The 23,087-nt window shown below is 43.9% G+C and overlaps 1 protein-coding gene across 3 annotated transcripts in view; it reads left to right on the top strand.

Annotated features, from left to right (window-relative positions):
• The window catches only part of abca2 (ATP-binding cassette, sub-family A (ABC1), member 2), a 206,323-nt gene that overhangs the window by 175,167 nt on the left and 8,069 nt on the right, over positions 1-23,087 (top strand). For all 3 annotated transcript variants that reach the window (XR_004896101.1, XM_031300882.2, XM_031300881.2), the window contains 5 exons: positions 5,520-5,661; positions 5,769-5,903; positions 11,031-11,134; positions 11,257-11,349; positions 14,010-14,112. Coding sequence is in view for 2 of the 3 variants with exons in the window: in XM_031300882.2 (XP_031156742.1) it covers positions 5,520-5,661; positions 5,769-5,903; positions 11,031-11,134; positions 11,257-11,349; positions 14,010-14,112 (577 nt within the window). In the remaining variant the exon portion in view is untranslated. The remainder of the gene's footprint in view (positions 1-5,519; positions 5,662-5,768; positions 5,904-11,030; positions 11,135-11,256; positions 11,350-14,009; positions 14,113-23,087) is intronic.

Raw genomic sequence — 23,087 nt, 5'->3', positions numbered from 1 at the left:
AATATGGGCCGTAATTGACACCTGTTTCTTCACAGAATCAATCGCCTCACTAATTGAACACAAAACTGCTATTATTTTGAACATGCCCCTTTCAATTACAGATTCAGTTATACACAGAATGAGCAGCATGCATGTCCTGACTGTTGGGTACAGACCCAACAGTCATAACAACCAACAGTGGTTTTCTATGACTCTACAACACTTACTAGTAAATTATTTGCCATGCCAAAAAATTTCATTTATGAGGTTAGTGATGTTGGACTGCTATTATTTTGAACACAACTGTATGTGGATGCCCTTTCATTATGGTTTAAAGAGTCAAAAGACAGATTTAGCAAGGTGGTGACAGATGCTAAAAAACTGTACTCTGAGAAACTCCAACAGTTCTCACCTAATGACTCGGTTTCTGTCTGGAGGGGGCTCAGACAGATCACTAATTACAAACCCCCTTCCATCAACGACCAGAGCCTGGCTAACGACTTAAGGGTCAGACACACAGAGCCGATGGCCAAACGTCGGCAGAAAAGGCAGTTGGGCTGATCAGTCTCCCCAAATTGGTCAAAAAAGTGCCTCGGAACACACCAAAGCGACGAGACGTAATATGTCTCCATAACAGCAGGCGGCGCGAATCTGTATTGTCGCCCAAAAGTGAAAACCGGCAGCTGATTGGACGAACGCGTCACGTGGGTCTTGTTTCTCCGGAAATTCAAAGACAGACTGTCATGGTGGCTTGTTCAGAATACGATCTCATATTGTACTAAAATAGTTCACCGAAATGTGTTTCTGAAAACATTTTAAGCGAGAAATAGGCCATGCAGTTGCTGAATCTGTCTTCATTTCAGATCAACAAAGGTCAGTTTAAAAGATTTTCGTCAGATTTTGAGAGACTCTAGTCACGCTTATTCCGCTCCCCGTTTCAGGGTTAGCACTCTACCAATCAGATGGGTCATTTGAGTCTGACTGCCGGCAGTGCCCGTGTTATACTGTGTATAATCGGCGGCGATTATACATGTCAAATCGGCCAAAATGAATAACGATGGCCCCTCGGACGGACAATGGCACGGAACACACCGAACAGACTCGAGTCACTGACCTCACCAGACTGTCCAACAGCCGATTATTGGCTCTGTGTGTCCGGGCTTTTAAACACCTTCTACTGTCGTTTTGAAAGACCATGCAGTTCCGTCTCCATCCCTATATATTCACCAGCTCCAGTCCTCCTGCCACACCTCCCCCACCCCAGAAGGTGTTGGGACCTCGTCATTGCCCACCCCAGAGTCCCCCCTCTCCCCGTTCACTACTCCGACCCTCACCATCCTGGAAAGAGATGTTAAACGACTGTTTAAAAAAAACTAAAAAACGCAAAGCAGCCGGACCACCTCTTTATCTCCATCCACCCTGAAGCACTGTGCTGACCAGCCTGCTTCACGTCCTCCACCAGCATTCCTATCCTCATGAAAACAACGATCACAGGACCTAATGACTACAGAGCCATCACCCTGACCGCTGTGTGTGCTTTTGAGCGCATTGTTCTGGCTTACCTCAAAACCCTCACCAACCCACTCCTGGACCCCCTGCAGTTCACCTATAGAGCAAACAGGTCTGTAGTCGACGCAGTCATCTCATTTGGACTCCACAGGAACCTACACCAAGATCCAGTTTGTGGACTTCAGCTCTGCCTTCAACACCATCCTACCAGCACTGCTACAGGACAAGCTCTCGCTGCTGCACGTGCCTGACTCCACCTGCAGGTGGATCACAGACTTCCTGTCTAACCGGAAACAGCGTGTGAAGACAACACGTCTCTGACTCTGTGACCATCAGCACTGGTTCCCTTCAAGGCTGTTTCCTTTCCCCTCTGCTCTTCTCCCTGTACACCAACAGCTGCACCTCAAGTCACCAGTCCGTCAAACTCCTGAAGTTCGTGGACAACTCCACCCTCATTGGACTCATCTCTGGTGGGGATTAGTCTGCCTACAGGTGGGAGATTGACCACTTGGTGACCTGGTGCGGTCAGAACAACTTGGAGCTAAACGCTCTGAAGACAGTGGAGATGGTTGTTGGTTTTAGGAAGGACGCAGCCCTACCCATCTCAATCACCCTGGGTGACTCCACAGTGAACACTGTGAAGTAATTCTGCTTCCTGGGCTCCATTGATGACCAGGACCTCAAGTGGAAGCTGAACATTAGCTCCCTCATCAAAAGAGCCCAGAAAAGGATGTACTTCCAGTAGTAATGAGCAATAGAAATTATATGCAATATAAACGATACAAAATTGGCCTATGATAGAGTTTTTAATTAAATTGCACTATTGCGATAATGCATGCTGATGACCAATCTTTGGTAGCTTGGTAGCTGGAGTTAATTGGTAGCTGGAGAGATGCCAGTTTAACTCCTGGGCACTGCCAGGTGCTTTTGAGCAAGGCACCGTACCCCCCCCCCAACCGCTCAGGGCGCTGGTCCAGCACTGGCAGCCCACTCACTCTGACATCTCTCCATTTGTGCATGAATAGGTCCTGAGCATGTGTGTGTATTTCAGGCCTGTGTGTAGTGATTTCTAACAAACAGAGTGTAAATTGTAATTTCCCCACTGGGGATCAATAAACAGTATAAATTATTATTATTATTATTAATTATAAATGAATCTACCCGCGAGCCAGGTTTCTTATACTGAGCTTGATGATTAATGGAAGTCAGGTGTGCCTGGTAACGATTGTAGAGCCACACCCCTGCTGATGAGCACATACACACACACAGGGGAGGAGACACAGGGAAAGACAGACAGAGAAACAAACAGGAAACACAGGGGAAGTCCAGAGGTCACAGACCGGGATGTGACACAGTATCCTCTATGGTACCACAAACAAAGTCCTCCACTATGCACAGAACCCTCCCACCCGCCTACTTACCTACTGACTTACCTGGCAATAAATCTTTTTTTTATTCTGATTCTGATTTGGTAAGCTGCCTCAGCCACACTTATTTTTGACAGGTCTATAAAATCAAGCATACAGTCTTGCCATCTCCACTGATAAACATCTGCAGTAATATGGTTGATTCGGAGGAGCTCAGTGACTTTCAATATGGCACCATCATGACCTTTCACCTGTTGATGAAAAGAAACCACTACTGAGTTCCAAACTACTAATTTTGGCCTCAGCAATGTAAGCACTAGAAATGTTGTTCATGAAATGGGTTTCCATTGCTGATTGTGACAACATGCCTAAGATCACCATGCACACTGTCAAGCATCAGCTGAAATGGTGTTATAGACATTGTCATTAGAATCTGGAGGGGACCGTTGGGCCCTGGCACTTTCATGCTTGGGCCCTAATAAAAAACAATGACTACAGGTCAGTGTTTAACATCATAGTTCCCTCCAGGCTCGTCAAAAAGCTCAAGGACCTGGGATTAAACCCCTTACTGTGGATGTCGATCCCAGGTGGTCAGGGTGGGCGTACACACCTCTTCCACCATCATCCTTTACATCGGAGCAGCCCAAGAGTTTTGAGCACCCTGCTCTACTGCCTCTACACACACAACTGTGTAGCCACTTTCGCCTGCACGTCCTGAATGTCAGCAAGACTAAGGAGCTGATAATGGATTTTGGGAAGAAGCAGGGAAGGAGCTATGCCCCCTTTGATATCAACAGGTCCTCAGTGGAAAGGGGGGACAGCCTAAAGTACATTGGTGTCCACATCACTGAGGGCCTGACCTGGGCCCTGCATACTGAGTCTGTGGTGAGAAAGGGAAGGCAGAGACTGTTTCACCTGAAATGCCTGTGGAAATTCCGGGTATCCCCTCAAATACAGCACTGAACAGGACCGCAAGGCCCTACAAAGAGTGGTTCGTTTGGCTGAACATACAATAGGCTATGCCCTACCCTGCCTAAAGGATATTTACAAGCACTGCAATAATAAGGCTAGAGCATTAAAGTGCTCATATTATGCTCATTTTCAGGTTCATAATTGTATTCAGAGGTTGTACCAGAATAGGTTTACATGGTTTAATTTTCAGAAAACATCTGCACATTGCTGCAGCTCCTCTTTTCACCCTGTGTGTTGAGCTCTCTGTTTTAGCCACCAAGTGAGTCATCTCACTTCTGTTCCATCTACGTTCGTAATGGAAGTAAAGGCTAGACTACAACAGAGCTGTTTGGAGCAGTTTGTGAACAGTGTTTTCTGTTGGAGATGGTAAGTCCCTTTGGGGTGGACTTTGGGCTTTTTCACTTTGTAAACCTATTACAAGCACAAAAAAGAAATATAACTATAAAGGAAAGGGAAAAAGCCAAAAACCATAATATGAGCACTTTAAGGATCCTAAGCACTCAGATAACGGCCTTTTCTCCCTGTTAAGATTGGAAGGAAGGTACTGGATACACCAGCCCATCATTGACAGGCGCAGGAAGAGCTTCTAACCTCAGGTCACTATGAACGCTGACTGTGAGTTGGACCTCACTAATGCTCTTGTGGCTGAATGGGAGAAAATCCCTGCAGCCAGGTTCCAACATCTGGTGGAAAGACGGAAACCAGAAAAGACCATATAGCTGTCCACATACATTTGAATACAGTTTGCAGGTTTCTCTATAGAGCTCTCCCTACAGCTTCAGAATAGATTTTTGGCAGCTCCTATGTTTACTTGTGTCTGACTCCTCACTCGGTCAGTCTGCGGTAGACGGTGACAACAACGGTGACAACAACGGCGACAACAACGGGACACGCTACAACAACGGGACGGTTGTGGTTAGGAAAAGAAAGACGGGGAAAGGTTGTGGTTAGGAGAAGAACAACGCGGAAAGGAACTACCACACATGGGAAGCGATCCCTGGTCTCCAGGGTGAAAGTCCTGTGTTTTTTCACCCATCCACCACCCCAACCTACCTCCTTACACGGATTTTCGGCTTTTCAATACTACCATAATCACGCTGTTATCACATAATATGCTTCCCATTCAAATACATTAGTTTAAAATTCATGCTCACCAACACGATAAAACACAGAAAAACGTGTCCCTGTACACGAATCAATAGATTAAATAATGTCACTATTTCACGAACTGCCATGAGACTGGGCTGCTTTATCTGTTCCTCCAACAATGCTTTCCTAGCTTTCTGCTTCTTTTTAGCCGGCTCAGCATGATGATAGTGTGAAAAACTCCATCGCTACCTTGTTAGCCGGTTCCTGAATGGAACGTATGTGAGCAGTGCCCTGAAGCAATTTGTTACATCGCAAGACCTGATATCACATAATACTTCCTGACGCTTCGGCCGGGGGCTCGCCAGCCGAAAGTTGCAAGGGTGGTTTTTCCGCTCACAGGTGCTAGGGGGAAGCGAGACGACCACCATTCAACTCGAAAAAAGTCATATAACCATTCCAATGACTCCGAAGCTGTTCGGTTAAGGTAAATTAAGCTAAAAAAACTGCATAGTTCCCCTTTAAAGTCATAGGGATATTGATAAATCCTTCCTGTGTGTGTGTGTGTGTGTGTGTGTGTGTGTGTGTGTGTGTGTGTGTGTGTAGTATCCTGAAGGACCTTTTACGTGTGCAGCAGAGTATCGGCTACTGTCCCCAGTTTGACGCTCTGTTTGATGACCTGACAGCCAGGGAACATCTGGAGCTTTACACCCGCCTCCGTGGCATTCCCTGGAAAGACCAGGAAAGGGTGGGTCACATACACACACACACACACACACACACACACACACACACACTCTTTCTACATTTGTGAGGAGCATCACAGACTGAAATTACCCCTTTACCCCCCTCTAGGTGGTGCAGTGGGCATTAGAAAAACTGGAATTGTCAAAGTATGCAGACAAGCCTGCTGGGACTTACAGTGGAGGAAACAAACGCAAACTTTCCACTGCCATCGCTCTGATTGGATATCCCTCACTCATCTTCCTTGTAAGAAGTTTGAATGTGCTGCACGAGTACACTCTGACTTAGCCTTTATACAGAAACTAAATGTAAAACAAGAAATAGTTTAATGTCACAAAATGTTCCTAATAGAGGGCTGTAATGACTCAACACAGTATCTCCCCATGTACACTGTCTATTGTAGTAACACATAGCAGTACTAAATCCACAACAAAACTGCATATTGACTACTGGGGCTAAATCCATGGCATAAAGCATAATTCTGGTTTATTAGGGGACGAGCAGCGAAAGATGAGCTGTGGTAACCAGACGTCTCCTTCACAAAAAAAAAAAAGAATATCGACCAGTCTGATGTGTGTAAGGGTCTGTATGTGCGCAAAAGCACTGAGCTCTGACTCGGCACTTCAGAGGCTTCGGATGTATCACCATATCAGTACAGCCGAGTTTAGATGCTGCTGGGATTTAATAAAATGAAGCAGAAACTTTTTTTATCCAATATAAAGCAGCCGGGCACAGCAAATACTGAATTGCCTTCAATGTAGACTGATTTACTAATGCTAACTAATAGTTTATGTTACGTTATTTTCTGTGCCGATTTTGGTTGAAGAGTGTTTATGGAAATAAATTATTTATATTTTAAGCATTAGTCCGTTGTTGCAGCACATCTGCAGCAACGGTGCCTGATAAACCAGCTTATGACGTTTACAAAAACAAATGGATTTTATGGGTTGTTGTACACTCCAAACTGCAATATAGTAGGCAATAATAACGGCTGGCAGGATGCATTGCGCCCTAAATTGACTGTTCTGTGCTTAAGCAGTGCAAAGTCTCCTGGGACTGTGTTCTGAACTGTTCCTGTCGTAGTTGACGTGTTTTAATAATGTTTTGTTAATGTTTTTGGTGTGCACTTATGTTATCTGGGTTTTAGTTTTGTGTGGTTAATTTAGTGTTCATGTTTATCTATTGTACATTTATTGGTGTTACCATGACTGAGACTATGGTGGGGATAGATGGCCTCTGGGCAGTGTGGTAACTTTGTCTCCTAAATGAAATGAAATCAGCGACGAGGAATCGTTATCCAATACGTACCTACCTTTTCCGGTTTGGGTCTTTGGTTTTTTGCTTTTGCTATTGTGTTTTGTGAAATGTTATTTTGTTTTGTGAAATGCTGTTTTAACAGGGGCAGAGCGGGCCGGCAACCCAATCTGTGTGTTCTGTGAGGGAGACTTCCATAACAAACTCCCTCCAGCATCAAGTCTGAGAGGAGGCGGATCAAGTGGCGAGCAGCTAACATGACCTCACTGTGGAACCAGTTTGATATCAATGTCGACTAGATTCTGGAGGCCACCATGAGGGGAGATGTCGACAGGAAACTGCAAGCCATGACAACAGTCATCGTCAGCATCGCATCCAAATGGTTCGGTGAAGAGGTGAAGGCAGGAGGCTCCAAAGGATCTCACTCAAAGAACCAACGTGAGGTGAGAATCCATAACATCAGGCAGGAGATGAAGACCCTGAAGCAACAGTATAAGCAGGCAGGAGAGGAGGAGCGCACTGGCCTGGCACAGCTGATGTGCATCCTACGGAAAAAGATCAGGATCCTCCGCTGGGCAGAGTGGCATTGGAGGTGCCGCCGCGAAAGAGCCCGAAAGCGAGCAGCATTCATTGCCAACCCCTTTAAGTTCACTAAGGAGCTGCTAGGACAGAAGCGTAGCGGCCAGCTGGTCTGCTCTCAGGAGGAGATTAATCACCACCTGAAGGAAACATACAGCGACCCAGAGAGAGAACAGGAGTTGGGGGAGTGCAGCACTCTGATAGACCCTCCTGGGCCAAGCGTGCAGTTCAACATGGCTGAGCTGCAGCTGAAGGAGGTTCGAGAGGTTGTCGGGAAAGCGCGAGCAAGCTCTGCTCCAGGACCAAGTGGCACTTCGTACAAAGTGTACAAAAACTCCTGCTGCATCTGTGGAAGATCCTGCGTGTCATCTGGAGGAGGGGCAGGATTCCGGAACAGTGGAGAGTTGCTGAAGGGGTCTGGATTCCAAAGGAGGAGAACTCCAGGAAGATAGACCAGTTCCGCATCATCTCCCTGTTGTGTGTTAAAGCCAAGATCTTCTTCAGTACTGTCTCCAACCGTCTGTGCACCTTCCTCTCAAAGAACAGGTTTATCGACACATTAGTTCAGAAAGGGGGAATCACAGGAATGCCTGGATGCTTGGAACATACAGGTGTGGTGACGCAGCTCATCAGAGAGGCCAGAGAGAACAAGGGCAATCTGTCAGTGCTTTCTGGCAAATGCATATGGCTCATACCACACAAGCTTGTGCAGCTCGCTCTGACAAAACATCACGTCCCCAGCAGAGTCAGAGACCTCATCGCTGACTATTACAACAACTTCAGGATGAGAACCTCTTTAGGAGCAGTGACATCAGGCTGGCACAAGATCGAGATCGGAATTATCACGGGCTGTACCATCTCCATAATTCTGTTCTCTCTGGCCATGAATATGCTCACAAAGTCAGCTGAACCAGGGCCCAGTGCATAGGGCCCAAGTCGAAGTCAGCTCAATGCCAGCCACTGATAAGAGCATTTATGGATGACCTCACAGTCACCACAGAGTCAGTCCCAGGCTGCCGGTGGATTCTGAAGGGTCTCGAAAAGCTAATGGAGTGGGCACGGATGTGTTTCAAATCAGCCAAGTCAAGATGAATGGTGCTGAGAAGAGGAAAGGTGGATGACAAGTCCCGGTTCAGCGTCGCAGGGTTAACAATCCCAACCGTCACTGAGAAGCCTGTCAAGAGCTTAGGCAAGGTGTTTGACAGCACCCTGAGGGACGCAGCATCCGTCCGATCAACCTGCACTGAGCTGGACGGATGGCTGAAGTCAGTGGACCGGTCTGGATTGCCAGGGAAGTTCAAAGCTTGGCTATACCAGCATGGCATTCTTCCCAGGATCCTGTGGCCACTCCTCGTCTATGAAGTGCCAATCTCGACTGTGGAAACCTTAGAGAGGAAGGTCAGCAGCCACCTTAGAAAATGGCTGGGGCTTCCAAAAAGTCTAAGCAGCATCGCACTCTATGGGCATCGCAACAAAGTGCAACTGCCACTCAAGTCCTTGGAAGAGGAGTTCAAGGTAACGAGAGCCAGGGAAGTGTTGCAATATAGAGACTCAAGCGATCCAAAGGTGGCAAGGGCTGGGATTGAAGTGAGGACTGGTCGGAAGTGGAAGGCTGTTCGACAAGCAGAGGCAAGATTACATCACAACAGGCTGGTGGGAGTGGTAACAAGAGGCAGGGCTGGACTGGGTTCCTTTTCAACTCCCCACATTGACACCACCAAAGGGAAGGAAAGGCGCCGCCTAGTCCAGGAGGAGGTAAGAGCAGTGGTAGAGGAGGAGAGAACCTGCAGGACAGTGGGAATGAGGCAACAGGGTGCCTGGATACGATGGGAGAATGCGATTGAGAGGAAGGTGACATGGGCGGAGCTGTGGAAGGCAGAGCCACAGCGGATCAAGTTTCTCGTCCAGGCGGTATATGATGTGCTTCCCAGCCCATCAAACCTTCACATATGGGGCAAAGTGGAGTCACCAGCATGTACACTGTGCTCCAAGCGTGGAACCCTAGAGCACATTCTGAGCAGCTGCTCAAAGGCACTGGGAGAGGGAAGGTACAGGTGGAGACATGACCAGATGCTGAAGGCCATTGCTGAAGCCATTGCTGCAGGAGTCGAGTGGGCCAAACGTTCCCGCCCCTCCAGGCAAGCCATCACCTTCATTAGAGATGGAGAGCAACCAAGACCAGCTGCAAAAACATCTGCAGGCATCCTGGCCACTGCGAGAGACTGGGAGCTGTTGGTGGACCTGGAGCAGTAACTCAAGTTCCCCAACCACATTGTGACCACCACCTTAAGACCAGATGTTGTTCTCTTGTCTGAATCCACCAAACAAGTGGTTCTGTTGGAGCTAACAGTCCCTTGGGAAGACCGTTTGGAAGAGGCCTTTGAAAGGAAGCTTGCCAAGTACGAGGGACTGTTTAGCGAGTGTCGACAAGCCAGATGGAGAGCAAGGTATCTCCCAATAGAGGTTGGAAGCAGGGGCTTTGCAGCCCGATCACTGTTCAGAGCCTTCAGCGTGTTAGGCATCGATGGAGTGAGAAGCAGAAGAGCCATCCACAATACCACCGAAGCGGCAGAGAAAGCCTGAAGATGGCTATGGCTAAAGAGAGGAGATCCTTGGGGACAGAGTAGCTAGATTCGCCAACTGGACACAAGCTGGGGTCTGATCAGCCTCAGCTGGGTCGCCTGGAGGAGGGTGTATGATGTTGAAAGACCCGAAACACCCAATGATTCCAGGAACATCACTGAAGATGTGTCCAGTAGCATCAGATGTATTTGCACAGTTTTGTGAAATGTTGTTTTGTGAAATGTTGAAGTGTTTTGTGAAATGTTTTGTTTTGTGGAATGTTGAAGTTTTGTGAAATGTCACAAACCGCCGGTTGTGCGGTGATGCTGTTATCCTCACAGCCCTAATGAGTCTGATATCATTATATTATAATGTTTGCATGGAACATAAGTAACCTGGTCAAAAAATAAGCTTCAGCCAGCGGTTTCAGTTAATGATATGACAGTGATTGTCAGCCCCCAATAGTGTGTCGCTCTACATAGTCTGGCTGTCTGTAGTCTTCTATCAGTATCAGTTGTTTTGTGCAGAGTAAGCAGTAGGGGTTTTGCCTAAAACAGCCCTGGATGGACTCAAGAACACAACATTGTACTTACCGAGATGAAAAAGGTAGTCTGACAGGTCAAGAAACAGTAGTAGTCAGATGAACAAACAGGTTGGAAATAGACCAGCAGTTTTCCTGTGCAATAAGTGATTATCAACACTATTTTAGGTGCACTCACTTTTTAGTGATGTCACCGTGTTCCCAGATTTCAGCTATTACTTTTGTAAGTACAATGTTATCATAACTGACAGAAATGATGGACAAACAGGAATGATCCTTTAATGTATATTCATTTGGGGAATTGATTCTGGAAAGCATTTGTCAATTTCATTTGTTCATGGTGGAAGGAAAACAGTAACTACAATGAACTGTACATACAGTATGATTTTTAACTATACCTCATAAGCTTCTGAACTGTATTTTGTGGGGTTTTCCAGGATGAACCGACCACTGGCATGGACCCAAAGGCCCGCAGATTTCTCTGGAACTTAATCCTGGACGTTATAAAGACTGGACGCTCAGTAGTGCTGACATCACACAGGTGAGACACATCAGTCTTCACATTCAGTGGAATTCTGCTGGAATACTTTTTACTGTTGTGGCTAATTTTCACTTCTTTTTCACCAGTGTACTTAATATATTATTTCATTCTGGCCTCTGCAGCATGGAAGAGTGTGAGGCTTTGTGCACCAGATTGGGCATTATGGTCAACGGCAGGTTTAAATGTCTGGGCAGTATCCAACATCTCAAGAACAGGTCAGAGGAAAAAGGTCCACATTCCTTTTGTGATTTATATGTGCACTAACCTGCATCATTTTAAACAGGGTTTGATATTGATTTTTGTCATATTTCTGGCAAATGGACTGCATTTATATAGTGTCTAGTTATACTTGACCTTTTTATTGTCCTGCCGTCCTGCCGCGTCCAACCGCGTCCACCCAGGCTGCTGTGCCACACTACACCCCGTAACGCCCTGCTGTGCCCTACTATGACATGAACTACTATGACTACCATTGTGATCACTGCTTCACTATCTTTATTATGACTATTATTGCCACCATTCACCACTCCCCCAACTGGTGCCGTCAGACACCGCCTACCAAGAGTCTGGGTCTGTCCGAGGTTTCTTCCTAACAAAAAAAGGGAGTTTTTCCTTGCCACTGTCGCAATAGCTACTGCTAATGCTTGCTCTTGAGGCAACCACTGTAATAGTTGGGGCTTCGTAAAGTACAGAGTTTGGTCTAGACCTACTCTATCTGTAAAGTGTCTCGAGATATCTCTTGTTATGATTTGATACTATAAATAAAATTGAATTGAATTGAATTGAATTGTCATCTTGAAAAAAAAACACAAACTTAAAAGACAATATTTATAATAATATACAGTTTAAGATGACCTTTTATGAAAACACAAATATTATATTTGTTCAGGCAACTGTACGTTTGTTTCATAATTAAATAATTTCTTCCATCTTCTTTCATAGACTTGTATCCCTTTAAACGTAAATGCCCCATGGATTGAATTGCCCCTATTATTCCTTTTCCATTTGTGGATAAATTGACATCTTAAGGATTTCTATAACCATAATTTGGTTCTAAGTTTCAGAACATTTCTGTTGGTCTTCTACCAAGCAATACAAATTATATGTCAAAAATAAGAGGATTTACAATATTTATATATAGAATGAATTATTGGACAATTAGTGGACAACCCACTTTACCACCTGTGCAACAGCTGCCCCATTTTCTTGTAGAAAACCCCCAGCCAACTGACACATGTCACAGTTTTACAGTAGAAGTATTGCATCATCACAAAATAATATAATCATTGGGTCAAAAGCTGACAGTTCACCACTCAACAACCATGTTGGAGGCTCTATGCCGACTAACTATACTCTTGATTTATGGATCGTGTAAATGCAACCATAAAAGACATGATGTCCAAAACATCCAAAGGTTTTTACAGCTTTTAAATTTGATTAAATCTTCAGCAAATTCCACATATGAAATCGCTTGACTGAGCTGCACAAAAGTTTAGAAATTTTATTTTAATACTCACATTGGGGGTGGCAAAAAAAAGGTTTATATCTCATAATTGACTGCATGCTTCTTTGTGTTGAAATTAAGATGATGTGATCTATGGTCATGTCCCAGTGAGCAGGTTAAATTTGGTTTTGAAGTGGGCGGGTTTTATAAGTTAGTAGTCTATATCGACGTTTACATTTGGGCCACCACATAGGGGCATGGGGCATGTGCTTAAAAATATTAGTGTCTAACCCTGCATAGTTCAATCATTAATGCAATTCAAGGCAATTCGTTACAATGGCATTCATTTTTTTGCACATGCTTAGGTCATGGCTGGCTTTTTTTAATTTGATTTTATTAAAGAAGGAAAGCAGAAGCACTTTAAGTTAAAAGATTTTTTTTATATGAATAGAAAATGCTGTACACGTGAGATTTATTATTTAATAAAAGACTTTTTTTCAAGTCATCATTTCTCTTCATTTTTTTAATATCATGAAAAATACTGTGAGTTTTTGGTATTGTTACATCCCAACCAGATATGTACAGTATATAAACTTTGCTTTACTGCAACCAATGGTCAATTACAAAGTCTGTTACTCTATACAAAATGTATATAATTAATTCCCTCCTTAAGCTCCTAAATATACCACCGTTGTTTAGTGTCTATTCTCGTCAAAATAGAAACAAAAGGTGTGTTGTGCCGATTACCTTGTGAACGTCTTGTTCTTTAAAGGTCCCATGACATGAAAATTTCACTTTATGAGGTTTTTTAACATTAATATGAGTTCCCTCAGCCTGCCTATGGTCCTCCAGTGGCTAGAAATGGCGATAGGTAAAACCGAGCCCTGGGTATCCTGCTCTGCCTTTGAGAAAATGAAAGCTCAGATGGGCCGATCTGGAATCTCCTCCTTATGAGGTCATAAGGAGCAAGGTTACCTCCCCTTTCTCTGCTTTGCCCACCCGGAGAATTTGGCCCGCCCATGAGAAAGAGAGAGACATCATGGCTTGCAAACAAGCAAAGTGGCAGTTGGTCAAGGCCACACCCCCTCCCTCCACCTTGCCCACCTCTCTCCTCCTCAATAGCATTTAAAGCTGCAGACACAGAAATGGCACATACTAAGAAAAGCTCATTGTGGGACTGGCTCTAGTGGCTGTAATTCTACACCAAGGCTGAATTTCAGGAAAGAGACTTCAGATACAGTATTAGGCCTATATAAAAGTATCCAAAAAGCAGCATGTCATAGGACCTTTAAAAGTTGTATAATGCATATATGTCGAAACAATGTGCCTGTGTTATAAGACATTTGTTTAAATATGAAATAACTGGAAATGAGAAAGTATGTAAAATAGACAATATGTAAAATTGTGAATGTTTATTTGATCATGTTCCAGGTTTGGGGATGGCTACATGATCACAGTGAGGACTAAGAGCAGTTCGAATCTGAAGGAGGTGGTTAGATTCTTCAGCAGAAACTTCCCTGAGGCCGTACTAAAGGTAGATAACTGTCAATCCACTGAGCACCAGAAAATTGATGAATATTTCCCCTCAGGTTGATCAAGGGAGTGTCTAGTGTTCTTTTTCTTTTCTGATGACTACAGAGTCTAGAAAGTCTTATAGACAGGTGCATTGGTTAAAAAACTGTGAAAGAACTATATGACTATAAGGGATTAAATGTGTGCAGAATCTTTCCTTTTATTTATTTTACTCTGCCCAAAATGTTTAAACATCTGCTTTTCACCTTGCTTTAACCTTGCCCTCAAATGGGACTCCAAAAAAGCTTTGTATTTCACCCATTTTAGGACATCCTCAGCCATCAGAGTCAGGTCTCAGACATCAGATGAAAAGGCATCAGGTGTCAGATAAAACAGCATCAGATCTCAGGAAAAACTGCCTCAAGCGTCAGGCGAAAAGGCATTAGGCCTCAGGATAAACAGCCTCGGTGTCAGGCGAAAAGGCATCTGGTCTCAGGATAAACAGCCTTGATACAAAGGCCAATTTGATGTTCTGATCGGAGGCTGTTTAGTCTGAGGCTGTTTCCTCTGAGGCTGTTTTGTCTGAGGCCATTTCCTCTGAGGCTGTTTTGTCTGTAGCCGTCAATAAAGTTTGTTTTAAAAAACAGCCTCAGACCTAACCAAGGGGGTAAGCCTCTCCTCACAACGCATAGCTCCTATTGCACCATTTTGATGCTAACAAGCACTCACCCGCCGTTAGCATTCCATTGACTGCCATTCATTTTGACGTCACTTTGACAGCGAATAACTTTACATCTGAAGCGTTTAAAGACTCCATTGTTTATTTCTAAAGAAACACGACAAAGTCTCCATTACCTTGTATCTCACGTTATGGCTCCGTAGCAGACGTTTTTGTAAAAATAGGCTAACGATTGTGTCATAATCACGCAACTTACTGTCGCATAGTAGAGGAATTACCGTATAGTACAGGAGAAGCTCGCATGCAGTTTCGACTTACATTAGTTGTATAACTTTAATTACTAATATTAACTAGCATTTTAGTTATATTATTATTATTTTTAGCAATAATTAGCCTGTGCCCATGTTATCTCCTTACATATACCTACGCTCTCCGTCTCTGCAAGATTGGGAATGATTGAGATTTCTCTTGGCACAGCTACCAGAAGACTTACAACTTTCAGATAGGTTGCCCACGTCACATTTACGTTGTCTCTCTCAGTTGGAGGCTGCGCAGTAACGCTCAGCGCTCACCGGAAAAGTGCTTCTAATATCCTTCATTGGTCTCCGTCCAGAGCAACAGGATCTGTTGGTCCATTATATACTGTCTATGGACCTAACAGCCTCAGACAAAACAGCCTCAGAGCAAACTGCCTCAGACCTAACAGCCTCAGACAAAACAGCCTCAGACCAAACTGCCTCAGACAAACAGCCTCAGACAAAACAGCCTCAAAGCAAACTGCCTCAGACCAATCAGCCTCAGACCAAACTGCCTCAGACCAATCAGCCTCAGACATAATAGCCTCAGACGACAGCCTCAGACCCAATAGCCTCAGAGCAGAACAGAACCTGATGCCTTTTTGCCTGACACTGGTCTGCCTGACGCTGTTCATCCTAAGGCCTGATGCCTTTTCGCCTGACGCCTGAGACCCAACGCTGTTTATCCTGAGGCTTTGATGCCTTAATGCACTGAAGTGTATTTTACAATGCATGGAGTCTGGTGGTTTAGTGAACACAACTTTGCGGATGTTTTTATGTTTGATAAAAGGATCTTACTCTTTAACAGAAAGGTCGACCTCTTTAAAAATCCTTTTCCATAATGTATGTCAGACACTTAGAATAATAATCTGAGCCTGTCAATGGCATAACAAGCACTTTTGTGACCGTAAAGAAGGTGCACAATTGCCCTATAACTTACATTGTAGCTTGTTTCGCAGACTGCCGACTCCAACGGTCTTGCTTAATACCGGATCAATGTCAAAGATTGTTTTTCCCATCAGTCACTTAGACACAAAAACATACTGTAGTGGGAAGTCCTCCACAACAGATAACAGGCTTTCTTCCTGTGGTTCCATGTTAAGCTGCTGTCACTCTGGCAGGGGAGGGTGCCCACACAGCGCTATTGGCTACTTTAAACGGCAATCAATCAATAGATAGATAGATAGATAGATAGATAGATAGATAGATAGATAGATAGATAGATAGACTTTATTAATCTCAAATTGGGAAATTACTCTGTTACAAGCAGTAAGTTACTTGGACATACTTGGAAATATACAAGAAATAATAAGATAAAATAAATAAAGATAAAATAAAATAAGATATCAAAGATAAAAATGCCAGAACAACTACTGAAAAATATACTTAGAGGAATAAAAATGTACCTGTATGTACCTGTACACTTGTATATATACAAGTGTAGAATAAAATGTACAACCTACATACATAGTATACGTATATAACAAAAGAAAATATGTATAATATTAAATATGAAGTAACCAGTGTGCAAGTAGCATCATAGTGCAATATTGTAATGTGTGAGGTAATGAGATAGTTATCTCAGAGACAGCTGTAAATCTGTTGTACAGTTTTCTCGAATGTGGCAGGAATGATTTTTTTGTAGCGGTCCGTGCGACATTGAAGCTGTCGGAGCCTCTTAGAGAAGGTGCTCCTCTGGTGGACCAGTGTGGGGTAGATAGGGTGGTCTGGGTTATCCATGATGGATAAGTTTGTTCAGTGACCTCCTCTCCACCACAGCTTCAATTGTCTCCTGTTTACCAATAACGGAGCCAGTCTGTTTGTGTCGCTGGAGAACAGAGCGCTGGCAAAAACAGACTGGTAGAACATCTCCAACATTCTGCTGCACACGTTGAAGGATCTCAGCTTCCTCAGGAAATACAGTTTGCTCATCCCCTTCTTGTAAACAGCAGTGCTGTTGATTTTCCAATTCAGCCTGTTGTCGATGTTAACTCCCAGGTATCTGTACTCCTCAACCATGTCTACATCTCCACCCAGAATGCAAAGGGGCTGCGGAGCCATTCCCTTCCACCATCTCTCTGGTCTTATCCACATTCAGCAGCAGGTGATTCTTACCAGCCCACTCCACAAAGTTGTCCACCAGCGCTCTGTACTACTCCTCCTATCCATCCCTTATACACCAACAACTGCAGAGTCATCAGAAAACCTCTGTAAGTGACATGACTCTGAGTTGTACGGAAGTCTGTGATGTATAAGGTGAACAGAAAAGGAGACAGCACAGTCCCCTGTATGTCTACGCTGGCTGTATACAGCAGACGTAAACATACACGCCACTTGGCGTGTTATCACAAGAAGAAAGCAACAGTTGAGTTTAGGAAACGTGATACGTGGGTTGGGTTTAGGAAAAGAAGAACCGGTTGGGTTTAGGAAAAGAACAATGGGGTTGGCTTTAGTAAAAGAAGAAAGCGATGGTTGAGTTTAGGAAACGTGACGCGCGGGACACAAAGGAAACGTGACACGTGGGACACGATCCCCGGTCTCCTGGGTGAAAGTCCTGTGTTTTACCCATCCACCACCCCGACCAACTAGCATCGCTAGCGTTAGCCTTAGCCAACTCCTTCACCACTAACGGAGCGAGCTGGAAAATCTAATTTTTTCTGAACCCCGTGGGGAGGAGGGCCACAACATCATGGCCACCAACACAACTCAGCAAAGATCGTTCTTGCTCGGGCTTTAACTTCTGGATATTCGGCAGCGTTGCTACCACAACAGACCGAATGGCTTCGCTCGCATCTTTCTAGTGCACGTCCTCAACGTCATCGTTCTCAGCCACTCCCTCTGTTCGCTGATTGGACCTACAAATATTTGACCGGAGAAAACCTAAGAATATACCGCAAACCCAGACAGAGTACTGAAGGGAAATGAAAATTGAGTGGAAATAAGTAGGAGGGCGGAGCCAGGCTACCGACCAACCTCCCTACACAGAGTTTCGGCCTTTCATACTACTCACTATGGCGTAAATTCACACGCAATCGCAAGGTAATGTAAGTCAATGGAGGCCAAACGGCGCTGATAAACACGCTAAAAAGCGAGTATGCGTCTTGGTAACACACCAATAATGACATACGAATTGGCGTGTCATACATACGCCATTTCATGAGATCAGTCTGGTGGACGCACCAACACCCATCAGCTGCAGCTTCTCACATACTAGCAGTGGCTGGATGGTGTTGAATGCACTGGAGAAAAAAAAATGTGATTCACCGCCATCCAGGTGCAAATAAGCTCACTGCAGCAGATAGATGACAGCATCGTCCACTCCCAGACAAGGCTGGTAGGCAAACTGTAGAGGGTCCAGAGAAGAACTCATTTGCAACCTCAGGTAGGCCAAGACCAGCCTCTCCAGCACCTTCATCAAATGGGATGTGAGAGCTACTGGGCGGTAGTCCTTGAGGCTAGATGGAGTCGACTTCTTGGGGGGGGACCGGGACAGGGTAGGACGTCTTCCACAGCAGCAGCACCCTCTGCAGGCTCAGGTTGAAGAGATGCTGGAGAACAGCAGACAGCTGGCTGGCGCAGGTCTTCAGGACCCTGGGGCTGATGCCGTCAGGGCCAGCAGCCTTGCGCTTGTAAAGCCTCCCCAGCTGTCTCCCCACTTGGCCAGGTGTGATTGGCAAGCGGTGGGTGGGGGGGGGGTTCTTCAAGTGTCTGTGGGGGGGAGATGAAATGTGCTGTAGTGGTGGAGGTATTGGGATAGGTGGGCACACCACAGGGGAGTGAAGGGGGAGTTGTGGGAGCAAGGGAGGGAGGGGAGGAGGTAGTGAGTGTGGTGGGTTGGGGGTGTAGTAGAAGAGGCAGGTGATGGCTGTGAGCTAAACCTCTAAAGTAACAGTTCAGCTTGTTTGCTCTCTCACGGCTGCCTGGTGTCTTCTTCTACCCCAATACCCTATGATGTCTTTCATCCTTTAATTAAAAACAGTCCTGCAGTGCCTCCTCAGCCTCCTGAGTCCACCGCTTCACAGTCCTTGTGTGGACAGGCTGCCGCTGGACAAGAGGAACATACTTTGGATTCAGCATTATTTAAGATTTGACTCCTATGATTTTATTGATGATCTGGCTGAATTTAGAATTGAGTCAGATTCTGATTGATGAGACTGACGTCTGGAAGAGCAGATGAGCATAAGGAAGAGCCAGGGGCCTGACCCCATCAGTGGCCGATTGCTTAAAAACTGTGCTCTGTTCTTGAGCAGTATTTTCACATTTATTTTCCAACTCTCACCATCACAAAGGAAAGTAACAGGGATATGGAAAGAAGCAGTTCCAGTGGTAAAAGTTCCATCTCCAAAGATGCTGAATGACTATCGCCCCGTGGCTCTGACCTCTCTGGTGATGAAGGGTTTTGAGCGTATTGTAAAGAGGAGTTTACTTTTCATGACTCAGGTCATGATTGATCCACTCCAATTTGCATATCTACCAAGTAAGGGAGTTGAGGATGCCACAGCAACACTGCTGGACTTTGTTACTGGACATTTAGAGGGCAAGAAGACACACGCACGCTTGTGTTTTGTTGATTTTTCATCAGCGTTCAACTGTATGCAGCACCACATTCTTGCTCACAGACTATTGCAATTTTCTGATATTGACTTTGGTACCATATGCTGGATGGTTGATTTCCTAACTATGAGGTCACAGAGAACCCGGGTAAATAACACTTTATCTAAGGCCCTCATGTGCTCAACAGGGTCACCTCAGGGGTGTGTTTTGTCACCACTTTTATTTGTGCTCTACACCAATGACTGTCAGAGGATGTTTGAATCAAGGCATATTATCAAGTATGCTGATGATTCTGTAGTAATTAGTCTTTTGCAGGATCACGAGGTGGGACATGGCCCAGTTTTGGACAATTTTATCTCATGGTGCAAGGACTCATATTTACAACTCAACGTCTCTAAAACCAAAGAGATGTGTATTGACTTTCGTCGCAATCCTCCCACCACTGCTTCAACTTTGATTAATTGCACAGTGTTAGATGTGGTAAACCAATACAAGTACTTGGTCACCATTTTAGTTGATAAATTGAACTTTGACACCAATACAGACTATATGTAAAAAAGCCAAGTTTTTTTAAGAAGGTTGAAGGGGTTTAATGTCAACAGATCACTTCTGAAAACTTTTTATTCATCCTTTGTTGAGTCAATTTTAACCTTTGCTATGATCTGTTGGTTTGGCAATTTGAGTGTTTTTACCGTAATACGTAAATATGCGTAAACAGATAGCACTCTGGCTTCCATTTCACAAGGCCTTTAAACATTGCTCCGGGTACCCCCAGGATTCTTCAAGTTACATTTAAGACTTATGAAGACATTTTTAATACCACTTAGGATGAAATTCAATGCCAACTTCACGGCCATATAATGGAAAATCAGTGTGGATTTTAGGCCTGAGAAAAGAATGATTTACCAAGTAATGTCACCTGAATTTAATAAAACATTTTATTATAATACTCAACAATCATATTTAGTTCACAATAGCTTTGTAAGGCATGTTTGTACTCTAATAACATAAGATAATAAAGTATTTGTTGCATTAATCGCTCTTATGCTATGAAACTTAAAAACAAAATAAATAGTTAGTTCCACCTTGGCTAGATAAGATAATATATAATGTAATGCCGTGACATGTGTGTTAGCACGTTGGCTGCATTTCAAACATACCCTACAAAAGGTGGAGCACCGCCGACACCGTCGTCGTCTCTTATACACAACCATCTTTCCGTTGCTAGCTGATCAGGAACCTGCAGGCAGGTCTTCCAGCTCCGCCGTTTCATTAGTGCTAGACTGACTCGCACGCCGATCTGCTTGTTGTGCTAACCTCAGCCCTATTGCCCTCCGCCACATCCGCCAACTGGTCCGCATCTGTGGCCACCCCTTCAGACACTTGCCCATTCGAACCAACGAGCTAACGTTAGCTTGTTAGTAGCTCGGTGCGAGACCTCTTATTTTCTTTCCTGACAATTGATTGATTTTCGCCCGAGCTTGGATTTTTAGGCCAGAGCTTGCTCACCATGTCCATGGATTTATGATAAAACACTATGTTGCGCCGTTGTTATTGTTATAGCCTACATCAATGTGTTGCGCACTCCCCGTCCGCGCACACTCCACGGTCAAGAGCGTAAAGAAAAACACAGATGTAAATAGTACTTGTACTGTCGTATTACATCCAAGTCACACAGAGTAAATTGTAAAGTCACACACACACACACACACACACACACACACACACACACACACACACACACAAAGCATTTATTTATGACATTACAGTATATATTTTATCCTACGAAAGGACAAGAAATTATTTAAGACCTTTGTAAACGAAATATAATACTTTGTGAACGAAATGTAAGCCTTTTAAGGCCTTATTTTTAGAATTTAAGACTTTTTTAAGACTTTTTAGACCCTGCAGGAACCCTGATTACTACAGTCTTTTAGAATCTGGTTTTTACTATTTTATTTCATTTATCTATGTATTTTATTTTTTGTACTTTCTTTTTAATAGATTTATTTCATCCCACATGCAAAACACAAAACAATCACACATACACCATCCACTTACCAAAATGGATGGTAAGGAAGAGATGCAGAAGATTTGGACCTCAACATTTGCACAAATCCCACAAAAATTCACAGAACTAAGTAAGAACATTATATCAACTCTACTTGCCCACTTCATTCTACCACTCATCACACATTATTGGACTCAAGAGCACAGCCCTGATGCACCACAACCCTGGCAAAACCCCTTACGCGATCCAGCCAACTTTGCAGAGACTATCAACTAAAACAAGGACAAATACCGTGAACATTTCAGCACCAATCCTAAGAAGAGACCACGAAAAGAATAAGAACACACAGATTCACCCAACTCATACCAGTAGTCATAGACAGCATAAACTACGACAACTTTACCACCAACAAATCCATCTTTAATGAACTGATCCAATGCAAACCAAACATCCCAATAAAAATGTTAGTCCGCATGAGGAGAGGAGACATTCTCATATTTACCCACGACATACATATATAAACTCCATTCTCTCTCCCTGGCCCCAAGACTCATTTCATCACACCAAAATCTCATACCGCCTAGCAAAAAAACACCATAGCTATCAAAATCCCAACAGTAACCCACGATTACATTTTAGATGTAATGTCATTCCATTCACCTATTCACTTTACTTACATTATCTTTCTTTTTATTCACAGTTCCCTTCCATATATTCAGTTTGTTAATTACTTAATTTAATCTAGCTTTATTTTAATTTGCATAATTTGCTTACATTTATTTATGTTGTACAACATAAATAATTGTAATCCTCACACTCTGCTATTTCTCTTTGCTCAGTTTTGTTGGATTGTTTATTTTACTTTATTTTGAAGATGGCGCGAGACTCGCTACCACACCAGATGTTTTTCCTGGCATTTTACGTAGTGTTTATTTAACAATCAAAGGCGTAATTTCATATACCAATAGATCAGAAAATGACAAGGAGGAGAAGGGAAAAACTGTTCTCTTAAGTTTTTACATGCCTGGTTTAAGGGCATGTTTAGGAGAGAAAAAATATATAGAAAAAGTTTTAATTTGGAAAAAAGAAAAAAGTTTTGTCATATAAAATTTTCTATTGCGTTTTAATATTTTATTCTAAATTTAGAAACAGGTTCACTGTGATCGTCCCAAAAGCCTTGATCTCTGCCACTGATCCAGGGGAAGAGAAGGCTGATCCACCTGATGAGGTTTTTCAGACTGAGGGCCAGATGTACGTACATTTGCGAAAGTAGCGTTATCAGCGCCATGGAAAGCACGTCGTATTTACCAAACCTGCAGTTCATCGGGTAATCAGCACCTTTCTCCGCCCACTATACTGTAACTTACGGTTACTGCAGTGACAGAAGCACACAACCCCTCCTCTCCTTGTCAGTACATTGTTATCAGTATTCATTATATTTTAAGTTATATTGATGG

The sequence above is a fragment of the Sander lucioperca genome, chromosome 2 (genome assembly GCF_008315115.2).
Source record: "Sander lucioperca isolate FBNREF2018 chromosome 2, SLUC_FBN_1.2, whole genome shotgun sequence".
Classification (NCBI taxonomy): Eukaryota; Metazoa; Chordata; class Actinopteri; order Perciformes; family Percidae; genus Sander; species Sander lucioperca.
Note: the sequence above shows the minus strand (reverse complement) of the source record. Positions and strands in the feature narration are given on the sequence as shown.